General features: G+C 37.4%; 1 protein-coding gene across 22 annotated transcripts in view; it reads left to right on the top strand.

Annotated features, from left to right (window-relative positions):
* RBMS3 (RNA binding motif single stranded interacting protein 3) overlaps positions 1–15,499 on the top strand; it is a 682,345-nt gene that overhangs the window by 642,636 nt on the left and 24,210 nt on the right. For all 22 annotated transcript variants that reach the window (XM_085538329.1, XM_085538326.1, XM_085538323.1 and 19 more), the window contains one exon: positions 675–785. In XM_085538329.1, the coding sequence (XP_085394455.1) occupies positions 675–785 (111 nt within the window). The remainder of the gene's footprint in view (positions 1–674; positions 786–15,499) is intronic.

Genomic DNA, 15,499 nt, shown 5'->3' with positions numbered 1-15,499 from the left:
TCTCTCCAAAGCTCTGGCATGCCTTTTGTTTCATTTTTGTTTGAAGTCTTATTCTTGCTTTAGTGTATGTGCTGTTTGTTATTAATGTGTTTGTTTTTCATGCAGAGAAGAAAAATGCTTTTCAGTGCTGCATGTGTGTTTTAAGTGGGTGTCACTGCCACACTCATTGTCAATAGCTAGTCTTACTTAATCAGCTATGAAATGTCATGAGTAAGGGTTCTTAATTGAGACTGGAAAATCCAAGACAATTACCATAATAGGTTGAAGATCTCAGAGACTGGAGGTTTTAGAAGTCAGAGAAAATTGGGGACATATGTATTCTGTCTGTGAGATTGTTCTGAATAGGATGTGGAAATATATAAATGACAGGCATTTTGCAATGTACAGTAGCATTCATCATAGAAAGAACATATGCATTTTTTTGTCAGAAGTAATGAAGTAAAAAATGACATGTAATTGGAACTGACATAAAATGGCCTCATTAGTAGTGCAAATAATATATGTATGTAGCTTGGCTGTCAATAGAAACAAAACATATTTCCTCTGACAGATATATTAGTCTCTTTTAAGATTCATGTCAAGTTCTCATCCAGATTTACATACTAAGACAATGCTTTTTTTTTTTTTTTTTAAATAATTGGAAATGTTGAAGTGTAAATAATATTTATTTTTAGGGTGCTGTGATAACACCAACAATGGACCACACTATGTCAATGCAGCCAGCAAGCATGATGGGCCCACTGACCCAACAGATGAACCACCTTTCCTTGGGCACAACAGGAACGGTAAGATCATAGTTTATAATATTTACTTTCTGTTTGCAAAATGTTTATTGATTACTGAATCTCTCAAGATCTTTTCTTGTTCCTGGCTTTTCAGTACTTTAACTTTTAGCAGTTTAATATTGTTGTGCTTTCTTTTGTGTATTCTTTTTGTTGTGTTGTTTGTTTTTTGTTTTTTTTTCTCTATGCCCAGAAATGTCAGGCTCTATTTGTTTGAGCATGTCAGTGTTCCTTTCATCATGATCCAGATGTGGTGTTCTACACAAACAATATCTCATATTGCTACCTAATTGTAACACATGTCTAAAGATACTGTTCTACATCTATTACACAGTCACAGTCATAGGGAACAGAGTGGACAAAGTAGTACATGTAGTAAAAGAGTATGTCAACAAAGCTTTCTCTAGTTAGCAGGAGTCATCCATATTAATTCTTATGTGAATATAAAAAGCATTCCTCTAACAATTTGTTATTTAATGCAGAATTGTTTGCTTGCACTTCTAGATTTTATATAGCTGGAAAATGGAAGTTTTGGCTTTGTGATAGGATCCAGAGCTCACTCTTAACCCATAGTAGACAGCAATACATAGTTTGCTTCAGGCTCTGAAATGTGATTTTGGGTCAAGGTCAGCTATGTTTCCAGTAAATTATATTTAAACATGAATATTTCAATGGTTATTTAGTCTTTAAGCTGCCTAAGTCAGATTCAATTAACTCCCCCAGAGTCATAGAAAAGCAAAAATTGGTCCTAATAAAAATTATTAAAACTCTGAAAGTTTGCTGAAGTATTTTAGTAATACTGACAGTCTACTCAGAGCCTATTGTGATTTGCTGTGTGAATGTGTGCACATTGCATGTGTATATATATTTCACAAAAACACAGGCATAAACATTATGTGTCTGTAAGCACAATCTGTGTGTTATAACTATGTGAAAGATTTATTTTGTACTTCACAATTGTTACTTCTGTTTCAATACATTTCTAGTCAAAGGGCTACATCTGTCTGGCAGACAGTCACTAGTGGCATTCCCCATGGCTCAATTCAAGGGCCAGTCCTTTTCAACATTTTAATCATAGATCCGGATGCAGGAGTTGAAGGCACCCCCAGCAAATTTGCTGGCAATACTAAATTGAGAGGTGCTCTTGACTTCTCTTATGGATATGGAGCCTTCCAGAGGAATCTAGATAGGCTGATTCTTTGGGTAATTGGCAACAGCACACTGTTCAACAAAGGAAAATGCCAGGTGCTGCACATCAAAGGGGGTAACACCAGGCACGGGTGCAGTCTGAGAGGTGAGTTGCTGGAGAGAAGCACAGCAGAAAGAGACCTTGAGGTGCTGGTGACATCAGTCTCAGCATGAGCCAGCAGTGTGTATGGTAGTAAAGAGGTATACATCTCTCTATGTATGGCACTGGTGTGGTGTGCAGTTCTGGGCTCCACACTAGAAGAAGAACTTTAAGATCCCTGAAAGTGTCCAGACGAGAGAAACAAAGCTGGGAGCCAGGCTGGAAGGTGTGTTCTATGGGGTGAGGCTGAGGGAAGACACTTGAGTTGCCTAGCCTGGAACAGAGAGGAGACTGAGGGCCAACCTCATTGCTTTCTGTAGCTCCCTAGAGAGGAAAGGCAGAGGGAGGTGCAGAACTCTGCTACCTGGGAACAGCAAGCGGGAACAGCACAAAGCTTCATTAGCAGAGAGTCACGTTGAACATTAGATAAAATGTCTTTACTATGAGGGTGGTCAGACTTTGGAACAGTTTTCCTGAAGGTGTATTGTGCCTGTCTGTGCTAAGAGTCATTTGAACAATGCTTTAGCTTTTGATTAGCCTTGAAGAGGTCAGGTGGTTGGACTAGATGGTGTTTGGAGGTCCTCTCCAGCTGTTCTGTCCTATCCTGTGCTGTTCCATCCTGTACCATTCCATCCCATCCCCTATCATATTCTGTTTTATTCTACCCGATGCTAATTTGCAGGAACAGTTTTCCAAGTGTTTTCATGGTTTGTTTGTTTTTTGTTGTATGTTTAATTGAAGGTACAGAATTAAGCTACATCCTAACAAAGATGCTTACCTCACTGTAGTATTAAGTTTTATCTTCCATTTCCCTTCCAGCTCTTCCTGCTCTCTCTCCCTTTCTTCCTTTGTCTTATCTGTTGGAATTAAATTCTAACTCCAGTATGTTTTCCCTTTTTTAAAAAAAAAATCTCTGTTGAGATCTGAGACTTCTGTATTTACTTCTGAGGAATCTTGAATACGATGGATCACTTTTTATTCCTATTATTCAAAATATTTCATTCAGTAGTCTAAAGAGGAGAGAATTACATCTAAAAGTTATTATCAACATTTTTCCCCTATGAACAGGTGAAATTGTAGGAAATACTTTGACTAGTGAGAATTTCTGCATGTGTAATTACCATGGTAAGGAAATGGAAAACAAAGTCCAATAGTGCTGCTGGGCAGATGCTATGAATTTTTCCTTTGTTATTTTCATTTCTACGACTCTTACAGACATTAAGTCTCCTGATTGTTTTCTCACACTGTTAATGCAAACTAGGGAATTCCAAGTTAATGTTCCCTTCAGACTTGAAAACACTGTTACTATATTCATAGTAACAAATCTATTGCACATGTTGATGTTTCATATTTGGAAAGAGAGGGAAGGGACTCTGAAAAACACAGGTAGTTTCATGGTTGATAAAGAGATCCTACAGATATTTTACTGCAACTAAACATAAATAAAATCTTTGTTTCCTGCTCTTTACACAGTTCTGTCTTTCAAGGTCACAGCATTCCCTTTTAACTTCTTGAAATACATGTGAAAGGATACCGTATAGGTTTATGTTTACTGTCTTTAAAACTTCTAACCTTTTTATGGGAAACTTCAGGAAAGAGTAAATGATTGATAGGTGTTAAAATATCCACAGGTTATTCATAAATCTCAAATGACACACCATTTTATTGCATAGAGGATTTCTCTTTGGTATAAACACCAACAGCACCACATTCATTTAAACATCTCATACAAGCAAGATAATCACAAAGCTCTTCAGGAATTCTTCCTGAGTGGAATGAAAAGGATAACTTCAGGATTTGGGCTACAAATGGTAGTTTTGTTGAATGTATTCATCCTGACTTGAAATTGTATCTTATTAACATGGCCCAGTCAAAAGAAAAAGAAAGGAAGAAAGGCAACCTACTTAGAGATATGATTTATTTAGAGATATTTTCACTTCATTGCAGTCCAGAGAGAGGAACGGTGAGAGCATGGAGCCATGAAAATATGAGCCAAGTCCAAAAAAATCCACTGTACCTCAGCAGGACTATGTTTTATGGAAGCTATAAGGCATAAACTATACATTTCTGTTATGAACATACTTCTGAATTTTATCCTTTAAAAGTGTTCTATAGGGCACCATAAAGACCCACCAGCTATCTTTCAAGAAACAATCCAGGTTTTTTTCTAACAAGCCCAAAAGTCAGAAACAGTTTTGCTCATTGTCGGCTTTAACTCTGTCTCAATTTAATTGAAAAGCCTATAGTATGCAAAGCAGTTTTTATTAAAAGGTTTTAATTCATTTACTTCCTTAGAAAATACATTTTGCTTATTAACATATAATATTTTGCAGCCAAAACAAGCCTCCGTGGTCACTCAAGTGAGGATTGTCTTCAAACCCAGTTCCAGACTTGCCTGTTTCAGGATGAATGCTGGGTTTCTAAAACATTGTTTCAACAGAAAATCTATTCTCTGATGAGTAAGCAAGAGAAATATTGTAACAGCCTTTGCATGCTTCATGCTTTCTGGGAATTATTCTGGCCTTTGCTGTTCTCTGAAAGATTAAAGTTGGCTGGAGCTTGGAGCCATTGCAGAGCCCTTCGCAGTGGAGCACTCTTTATCCCTTTGGATAGGAGATAACCTGAGTAAGAGCAGCCTCTGCCACTTCCAACCATGACACCAAAAACTGGATTCCAGTTTTGAACCCTGTAGGAATCCATAGAGCGTTCACCTTTGTTCCTCCTTCCCTTGATTTTTTTGACATCAGCCACTGTAGATATTTCTAAATGCTGATGGAGCTGCTAACTTAAAGAAGGGAACAATCATTTAATCAGCTAAAACAGAATAGTTTTCCTACAACCTCACTCATAGCCCTGTGCTATGGGAAGCTTCTCTCACTGGCCCCAAAACTCACAAGTAATTTTGTTAGGAAACCATTTGCCTTGAAGAGGAATATTAAAGTTTTTTTCCTCTCTAAATCCCCAAAGATTACAAATTTATTTTATTATCTGTTTTAACATTTTTATCCCATCTATTTTTATCTTTTATCATACTGTCTAAGTAAAATCAGATCTTGCTCCTGTACCAAGCACAACCAGGTGGATGCATTCAGCTATCAAGTTGTCAGACCAAGTGAAAAACAGCAGGTCATCTCTACCTGGTCTCACTACCACATCATAAAAACACACATCTGCTGGTACACACACAGGTGTACCAGCCCAAAGAATGGTATAGGGCAGAGGGGGAAGGGAAAATAATGGACTGCAGTTCATGGCAACTCCACTCCCTATTCAGATGCCATGAGAGAATTCCATACAGCATCTCCCAGTTACTGTGCTTTATGCTCTATCCACCAAGAACATAATTTTTTTCTACCTTTATGAAAATCAGATTAATTTCCGCTAGTGAAATACAGTTTGCATACTGCTCTTATCACCTATTGATATCTGCTTGAAATCTGGAGTTAAGCACAGAAACTGTCAGGAGGCAATTTCTGCCTTATTTATATGCATTTTTCATGCATACCTCTTCACTAAAAAGTGCAGACTTATACTGGTGGACTGGCTCTGGGCAAATATGTAAAGAATAGCTAAACTTAAATTATGTCGAGATTATAGCAAAAAAGGTGATAACTGAATATTCTGATTAAGGCTGACAATCCAACCATAGCTCCTGCAATTGTACTAAAATGAAAATGTAATGCCCAGGGGCATAATATAACCTGTTTTAACCTTGAAATTTTTCTTTTGTTTACTAGTTTATTATTATTTATTACTGTAAGTCTCACTTTTCCTATGTAATATTCATCTACAATTAGGTCTACTATTGGGTAAGGTACTATACAGAGAGAAGAGAGTATGGGTGGCTTTAAAAGAGCAGCATTAGTGCGTGTTTAATAATGTATGGAGGTTGGAATTGTTCCATCATCAACCTGTCAATCAGAGTGTTTCCAATACAGCCATTGATCTAACATCTCTTTCGTGGCTTAATAAAGTTGTGATTGATGGACTGAATGGGTATAATACAAAAACCTTTAGAAATATAAAAGCTGAACAGTTTGATTGCTGCTCTCAGTCCCTCTTGCTTGGCTCATTTTCACTGCAGCACTTATAAGTTTGGCCTTCAGCAGCAGTAACTGAGATGTTTCAGTAGAAAGATTTGCTATACTCTATTTCTCCTTTGCTGCGCATTCCTGAAGGAAGTTTTCTGTTCTGCTATTTCCCAGTCTGGGTTTCTCTCTCCTTCTTGCTATTAGCATTCAGTTCACTTACTTCTCAAGTTCCAGTTTCCTTCATTAGACTGGCACAGCCTTTATTAGTCCTCCTTGACAACTTTTTTCTCTCTGTTTCAAAACTTTCTCAATGTAATCATGTTTTATCTTAAACCATTGAGGCCCACACAAATGGAAGGATGGATAGAAGCCAGGTTTTTTACTAAAACTGCTGGATCAAATATGCTGTTTATTTATTCTTCATGCTTGCAGACAGTTCACTCAGTTTTAAATTTCTAATTTAGAAACGTAATAAGCAACTTATAAAATAAACTCTCCATTGAACTTCTAAAGCAACAACAGCAACAAAAATTGCTTAATTGTTCTGTATACCTCTGTATTAAAAATGCAGACAGGTGGAAAAGCTGTACTGATGCAACGTGGGATTCTGCTGAAACTGCAAACCACCCTAGCTCGTCTTTCCTGATCTAGAGTATAACCTGAAAGAGTATCTCTCCATGGAATAACAGGCTTGTTACGCTGGTACATCAGTCTTATCTTTCACTTTGTTAGCTCTTTTTGTTGCCAATAGAGCCTGATGGTATCTACAGAACCCTTCTATGGAACAACAATCTTGTTATAAGCTTTTTATCTTCTATTTCCTTTGGATTCTCCATGGCCACTAGTGGTTTGAAATGTCACCTAATGGCCCCAACTGAATAACTGCTTTTTTAGATAGGGTTGTGTGCTTTTATTTATTTATTTATTTATTTATTTATTTAATCTGCAATTCTATTTGCACATACTACAGCTACGTGGAGCAGAAACATCATCACATTCTCCTGTTATTAAGAGCCTTATTACAGAGAGAAAAAAAAATACCACCAGGCTGTTATTCTCTCTGTTCCAGGGTCCCCAGAGATCTACAGGAAGAAAGTTTCTTTGTAGACTTCTGCTTTTCACATTATCGGGTGTAAATCTTTGAGCTCTTTTATTGTACCTATTGACTGATTGTTTCACTTACTGTTTTGCAAAAAATATAGGACTGAACCAATTACAAATTAAATTAGAATAGTTCAAGTAGAAAGTGAGAAGATCATCCTCATGTCCATTTATTCACTGAAGGTTTGCTCTGTGCAACTCAAAAGCATCAAGTTTCAAGCAGTCATCAAGGTACAAATAACTTTCTGATGAAGCATTTAATCAGTTTGTGGACTTTATTGCAGTAAATAGTATTAAGACAAAGAAGTTATCAATCAGTCTTAAGAATAGATTCAGTCTTTCTGTAAGCAAATATTTTGAGGTCAAACAGCAGTGTAGAACTTAATTTGACAGTATAGATCAAATAGAGTGAGCAAGGAGGATGTGTTCTTTTACCCTTTGCACCATCTTCAAGTCCCATTGACTCTTGTAAGAACTGGGCTGATCAGCCCTCGTGTAGATGAGAATCTTTTTTATCAGTTGTCTCAGCATGAGTTTCACAGTAGTTTCACATGAGTTTCACAGTATTCACCATAGTTAGAATAAACTAGACAGCATTTTTCAATATACGGATTTTATTTTATCTCTTTTTTTACTAACATTTTCCCTACCCTTCTTAGCTCAGCTTTATTTTCTACCGTGTTAGTAGCAGCTTACTGCTTGCCTTTAAGTGTAAGTATGCCAGAGAAGAAAAAGGTAAAAGCAGAATAAACACAGAGGGAATTCTGTTTTCTGTTCAGTCTTCCCTTTACATGAGCCCAGCATGTTAGTAGGTTTTGTTTTGTGTTAAGGTTTACCTTCGTGTAAGACTTCCAGAAATGAACAAATGCTTTTGCTGGGAACTTCACACCTCTCTGTGAGGTGTCAGCTACAGACTCAAAACAATGTTAGCCCACATTCCCTCTCAGAGAAGGACTTCCTGACTGTTGTGAGAAAAAGTTAAACAAGACAAGAATAATGAAACAGCAAAGCAAAAAGTATCAATTTTTGTCATCAGACAAATGCAGATCTTAAAAATGATGACTATTTTGCAGCTTGACTTTGAGTCCATGAACTAGAATATTTAGAGTCTGGTTTCACTGGTATTTTCTTATTTATGGCAGTTGCAGTTCTGGTCTGTGATTTCTAGAAGTTCCACCTGGTGAAACTCTGTAAAGGCAACAAGTATGTAGCTCAAAACTACATTTTCTAAAGCAGTTTGTTATTTCCTGGTAGCAGTGCACTGTTTATAAAGTGAATGCTTTTATTCTGCCATAGTGAAGAAAAAGTGAAAGTCATAAAGCCTGTAGTATTATCGAGAGTGGTCTGCAGCATATCCCTAGAAGATTCACTTTTAGTCCTACTCCCAGAACTTGTTCATATGTCTTCTCAAAATTTTGTTAGCTTCTGATAGACCATCTCCTAAATGCTTTGAATATGAAGAGGAAAGAAAAGTGTACAAAGCATGCATGTTCATGTGAAATTATGTTGATGCCACAGATAGCGTGGGAGGTTTTGCTCTGGGGGAGAGAAGATTGGTTTAGATCAACTTGATTTGGTTTTAAATTGGATAAGATTTTAACAAACAAAGAGGTAGAAAAGAGGAACAAATAAAAGAAGAATTCTGGGTTTGTAACACCCTGCTAGAACTGTGACTGACAAATTCAACAAAAATCAGAAAACAAAATTGCTCTGAAAGTCGGGTCTGTCATCTGTGTTTTCTTGATGTGTGTCTCTGTTGTTAATGTGTTTTGAGTTATGTAAGCAAATACATAACTCTCTGCTTTATTTGGATGAAACTTGTTTTTATTTTCCTGCCTGCACTGAAAGTAGACTCAGATGATAGAAATGATGAATATGGCTTTCTGAAGAAGTAAAGAATCCAAATTACCGTTGGCTCAAGCAAAGTCTGAGAGGCCTCCATCATCCAAGGCAAGTCTGAGATTTTATGGAGGTGAGGTTTGTCTTGGCAAACTGTGATTTGTGAAAAGCAAGGAGTGTCTTCTAGAGCTGGTGGGTCCACAGTTCTGCTCTGCCAGGAGATGGGAAACAATCCTGTGGTCGTGTCTCTGTAAATTAAAGGCACCTGATAACTGAGCCATAAGCACAGCAACAAGTTCTAAATTCCTAAAGGGGTCATGTCCTCAGCGGGAAAGAAAAATATGACAAATTATGTGGAAGAGTAACTAGTGTCTGCTTAGCACTATTGAAGTCCTTTATACAGTATCAGCTTTGTTAAAGGTGATGTATTTGGGTTATAGCAACTTCAATCATGGAGGTTGTAAACTCTAGGCAGAAGAAAAGAGCGTGAAGGCGATAGACAACAGCAGCTGCATACAACAGAATATAGTTAAATGAAGGGCAAAATAGAGAAAGTATAAATGTTCTGCAGAACTCTGTGATATGTCTAGAGCTTGGCTAGCCTTTGAAAAGAATTGGGAATGGTTAAATGGGACATCAGAACTCAGTTGGGCCATACAATTCCAAGTGAGATTTTCTGGCATTGACTCAAAACAGCCTGTTTTCATCTCTAAGCTCTGAATTTATTTGTAAAGAAACATTCTTACTTCAAAATAAGTGGTAAAAATTATTAATTCTTATTTTCTATTCACTTAACTGTGGAGAAATCAGGAAATTATGAAAACTTTAGAAAATGTTTACCAAGCATGATGTAACAAGACTCAGATGAGCTGTGAATCAAGGTAACACTTTATTTTCACCACCTCAAGTTCACACACTGGAGAAGTAGCATATTCTGCAAGTTGGCTATTCACAGTATTCAATTAATTAAAAAAAAATAAAATGGGATCAAGACTTACAATTGGTTTATTTCAACATATGTAGATTAGTACTGCTTGCTTTTAATTGTTTTTCATTCAGTAGAGTGGATGTATTTTGTAAAGCAAAATGTTTTTGCTTTGAGCAACAACCTTTGAATTACATTCCTTTTTTTTTTTTTTTTTTTTTTTAAATATGGAGAGCTTCAGTTCCAGGGGCACTAAGACTGGATGGAAACATTAGATTGTAAGTGCTGCCGTGTTTCAAAAGGTGACACAATGCCACATTAATGAAAACATGTACAACGGAGCTGGAAGTGAATTTAATTTGAATGATATTCAGTGTTTTTTAAAATGTAGTGACAGTAGTGAAAGTAACATCGTTTATATATTGGGTGAAGGTCTGGATCTGCAGATGATCACAAAATAATATCCCATTGAATCTCAGTGGCTTTTCCTTTGTTGTGCCCCACTGAACTTCAGTGCACAGTGTATTTCACAGTTAATCCACTTGACTTGTCAGATGCTTGGCAAGCTGATTGTCCAAAGGTTTAAACTTCCTCTAAGACAAATTGCCAGTGTTTTGAGGGAACTTTACTTATTTTCAGCTGGTAAGAGCAACCTGTTCAGGGTTCACTCATTTCTGAAGCAAGGTTAAATGAAGTAGCTAAGGGTGCAGTCTTGACTCTACCTGTGTTAGACACTGGTGTCCTGTATATATAGCCTGAAGTTCTCAAAAAAAGGGTAAGCTTTGTTCAAATGATTTACAATTCTCTAGGGAGCTGCTGATGGCAATAACCTCTCTGCCCTCAGATGGTATTTTATTATTTGTGAGTTATGGGTGACTCTGTGTCAGTGCTACGGCAATGCAGAATCCTCTTGCTCCTGAAAGACTCAATTTGGGAGGTGAGTTCTGCTATAACTAATATTTACTATGAAACAGCTCAGTCAGCACATTTCATTAAGCTGTAACAAGGGGTTTGAGAGCAGCTGCATCGAGTGAATTCGGGAGTTTGCTGAATTTAGTTGTTTTTCTAGCAAGGTAAATGAACTGTTGAGCATGGCAGATTTCTGCTGTGTGGCAGATGAGAGCTGCTCCATGCTGGGATGAGTCCAGGGAGTAATTGTATCTCAAAGAGTCACAATGCTTTTCCAGTCCCATGGAGAACTGTTCTATCCTTTGGGATTTGTTATAGCTTTTGAATGTGGTAGGCATGCCCTTGCACACTCAATTTTGCTTTCTTATTTTTAGCTATTTTAACATAGCAGTGCCCAGCTTCCTAAAAGCCTATTAGCTAAATGCCCAAATTATTACTTATCAACCAATCTCAATTCCCTGTTTTCCTATGCTGAACAAGTTTCTCTTGAGGATTTCCCTCAAATCAGTGTAATGCTTCTGAGATGTAAACTGATTTCACCGATGCAAAAATTTTATCCTGTTTGTGTCTTCTTGCCTCCTAACAAACACTGTGTGCAGTGTTTGTGGTGTAGACCAGAAATGTTGTAATTTCCCAATTGATTTTTCAACCGATACTTTTTCAGCCAATAAGTTCCAAACTATTCCTGTGTTCTCCTGTTGTTTTCCATGATTCTGCTCAGCCACCAACCCTTCCCACCTGAACACCTGCATCTGACTGAAAAATGAGTATATTTGCTCTTCCTCCCATTATCATTCTTGACAGTGTTAATGAGAGTGACAAAAGTATAATAATGAGGTAAATTGAGTTTTTGGCTATGATGGCACTCCCACAGATGCTATCACCTGGTCTAGGCATGAAGTACAAATTGGTGCTCAGAATTTTACTAACCGAGTGTAATTTTATAGCAAAAGCTCTTGCTGCTCTTTGAATGTGCAGTTCCTCCTAACTAGCTATTAGTAAGGCTGATTTCCTGTGAAGACAGCACACTTTTCACAAGAATTTATATATATGCTTCTGGTAAAAAATGGCTGCATTGCCAAGTTGGCAATAATTTATTTAATTGAGGTTTTCTCATGTGGTATAAAAATACCTTTTTTTTTTTCATTTAGACTGTCCAGAAGATTCATCACATGGCTCATTTGTGTAGTTTATTAATAACTAGTAAATAGCACAATTGGCCACAACTTCTAAACTTCCTCGCTTTGTTACAGGACATGGAGAAATAACGGTTAATAGAAACACATTCCATTCAGCGTGTGGTATGGGTTGAACAAGGAGAGTTCCTTTTGTTATTTATATAGCTTGTGCCTGAACTGTTTAGAGCAGAAAACCACTGACCTTCCTGAAATTTCTATCCTTTGTTTCAAAATGGGAGTTAAAGAGTTGGAAATCAAAAATGATTGATGGAATAGTGTGAAATAATTAACCTGGAACAGAAGGCAAAGAAAAGTATGATACATTTCAGGCTTATTAATCCACTTTTTCTTTTTATTAATTTTCATACAAGTGTTGTGATCAGCACTGTATTTTCAGATGTTTCAAAAGAGAAAAGGATGGCTTATGCATCACGACATTGTCCTGTGTTTATTTTTTATATTAGGGCTTTTATATTCTTGCACACATTCCTGGATGTGTGTTCCAGGGAATGGAAATAGATTATTGCAGTTACAAGCCTGGCTCAGAAGTGTAAAGGATTAGTGCCTCTGGACTGTAATTACACCGCAGAGGTTCTTGCAAACAGTTAGGCCCATTGTGAATTAAGAAACTGCAACACTTGCTGTTAATTTGAAGCACTGCCTTTGCAACCAGTTTAGCCTATGTCGCTGTGGAGTTTCTGTGGAAACATTTTAACTCCATCTGCACACATTGGAGGGACTTCAGCCAAACGTTTCTTGGATGGCTCAGCAGTGCTGCTGATGCAGGCAGGACATTTGGGGCAAGCCTGTGCTGTGCTCACGATGAGCTCTAAGCTGTTTTGGTTATAACAACTGAACTAACTGCTGCCTTTTTCCTTTTATGAAAAGGATACATTCTGCCAGTTTGGGTTAAATTTGGGTTTACTTCTCACCTCTTCAACGTGCCTAGCATTGGGACTCATTGCTTTTCGACAAATAATCTCGTTTGAGATTTAAGTCATTAACTCATAATGTTAGCAAATTGTCTATAATAATAATGAAAAAGAACATAAACTGAAGGCTTGCTGTCAAGTCAGTGTTCCAAATTCCTGTGCCAAAGTGCATCATGGATGTCAGATATATTTTGGCATTTTTATTTCCTTGAGTTCTGTCACAGTATGGACAGCTGAGTCTTGGTGGTTGTGTTTTATGGCTTTAATCTTGCTCTGTTTTCATCTTCATGCTCTGTGTAGTCTTTCTCACGATCCCTCACAACAAGCAAAAAGTTCCAGTCCTGAGGCTAGGATAACAGTTAAGCAGATGCTGCTTCAGCTCACAATGACAATTCCTTTGAGGCTATTGGGGGATATTACTACTGGACAGACTGGATGCATCCCATCTACCCCCACCCCATCCTGAGATTAAATTCATCATCCCTGAAATCAACCACTAAGTGAGAGGAATCTGCATGTGCCTTGCTGCAGTTTCATGAATAGCCAATTTTGCATTTTTTAAATGTTAACAGTGCTAATTGGTATTCTAAATTGAGCCTTGGGATCTCAGTGTAACACATATATGTCAGCAGTGATCCTTTTCTGTAAGGTAAGTCATGCAGAGTCCTGCAGTTTTAAAGGTGGTGGTATAAATTTATTTGATGGAAAAATTGCCACTTTTTCATCTTTGTCATATTATTGGAAAAGAAAATCTGCCATGCAGTTAGGACATTCTCCATTGCAAATATTAGCACAGTACTTTTATTTACGTATTTATTTATTTATTTATTTCTAATGTAAAAGGAGAACAGAAAGGGAACATTTTGCAGATCCGAGAAAGCCAATGCAAAATGAAGCTTTGGGCTTTCTGTCAGTTCACATGCCAAAGCCAGAAGTGTATCAAAGTACCAGAAAGGACAACCTTGCTTAGAAATAGATGCTACAAGCTCCTCCTGGGAAGAACAGTTTTGCAAATGGGCTGTGGCTTGTTGAAGAAGGCAGGCTGTTTTCACCAGTTGTGCTTACTTGCCTCTGCAGGCTGAGGTGCCATGGTGCAGCACTTGTTCCTTTTCACAGGAATGGAGCAGATCAGACAATTTTACTGATAACTCATTAGGGCCTCCAACATTTTTGTTTGTTTGTTTTTAATAAGTGCCATTAAGGAAAGCTAAAGATTGATTATTTTCAGTTAAATAGCCATAGATGGACTTTCTCAGCTATGATGCTTATTTTTTACATGCCTTGTCATTGACAACATTTAAGACAATTTCTCAGCATTGCGTCCTGATGCAAGGAAAGGTAGCAAACATTTCTTGTGACTATTGTATTAATGATGAAGCAGAATTACGGACTTTTTGTTGGGGTAATATATTAGACTATCTCTCCATTGACCTTACCACTTGTAACAGTTTTGCCACTATAAACAGTAATGCTTCATTGATCTGCCACATCGCATTCCATTTGAGAGGATGTCGTTTGTAAGAATTTCTGTCAGTTTTAATACTCAGCAATGATCTATAGTATTAAATGAAATTAATTTATTATAAATACTATCTCTGCAGCTCTATGTGTTATGACACATTCAGAGGATCTCGTCCTCTCACAGATCACCTGTCTCCAAACTCTATTCATTTCATTTGCCATTTGGCACATGTGTCTTGAAGCATCTTCAAGCTGTAACTACACAGCCAATTAAAAATGATGGAAAAATCCTCTAGAGTTTGCATTTAATCTAGGTAAAATTTGGGGAAAATAATGTAGTATGCATTTGAGATTAAACATGTAGAAACTGCACGCTCAAACATCTTTGTAGATATTCCAGAGTATCCTTCTGTAGATTCTTGAGCTCCTCTCTTAGTATGTTTTTTAGTTTGATCCCCTCCACAACAAATAGCTTTCTGGTCTGCAGTATTTCCTTTCAGTTGAAATGTTTTTTAAAACATGCAGGTCTGCAAAACTTTCTATCAAGCCAATCATAATGAAGCTTTTTTCCCTTTTCCCTTCTCCCAGTTTTTCATTTTCTTATTGTGAATTTGCATTTGGTACAAAATTCTCTGTTCTGTTGGTCTGGGTGCACGTCTTGAGACCCCTTCCCTCCTTCTGTCCCTGAATGCGCTCTCCAGGCTCAGCCGGGCAGTGCTGTTATGCTTGTGAGGGACAAGGTAATGCATTGCCTGGGTGGGAGCTGACAGCACTCCAAGAAATATGACAGTACCTCTGCCCTTGATCAGGCTTCCCATTTGAAAGTTTTCATTTTGGTAATTACATCCTTCCCAGATAGTAGCCGTAGTCATTGATCATACTAATATCATTATAACTGATTCCCGTAAGTCACCTTTTAAAGACACTTTCTATGGTTTCTTTCCCCCTATATCTTCTTTCTCTGCAGTCACAGGATAAGACTTTTTCTGTCTATCCTTCATCTGATTGATTAGAAATGCCACATGCTTCCTTTACGTATGGCCTGGTAATATA

The sequence above is a fragment of the Coturnix japonica genome, chromosome 2, assembly GCF_054131305.1.
Source record: "Coturnix japonica strain WE chromosome 2, WE-NBRP24, whole genome shotgun sequence".
In the NCBI taxonomy this organism is placed as follows: Eukaryota; Metazoa; Chordata; class Aves; order Galliformes; family Phasianidae; genus Coturnix; species Coturnix japonica.
This window is presented reverse-complemented; position numbering and strand designations above follow the sequence as displayed.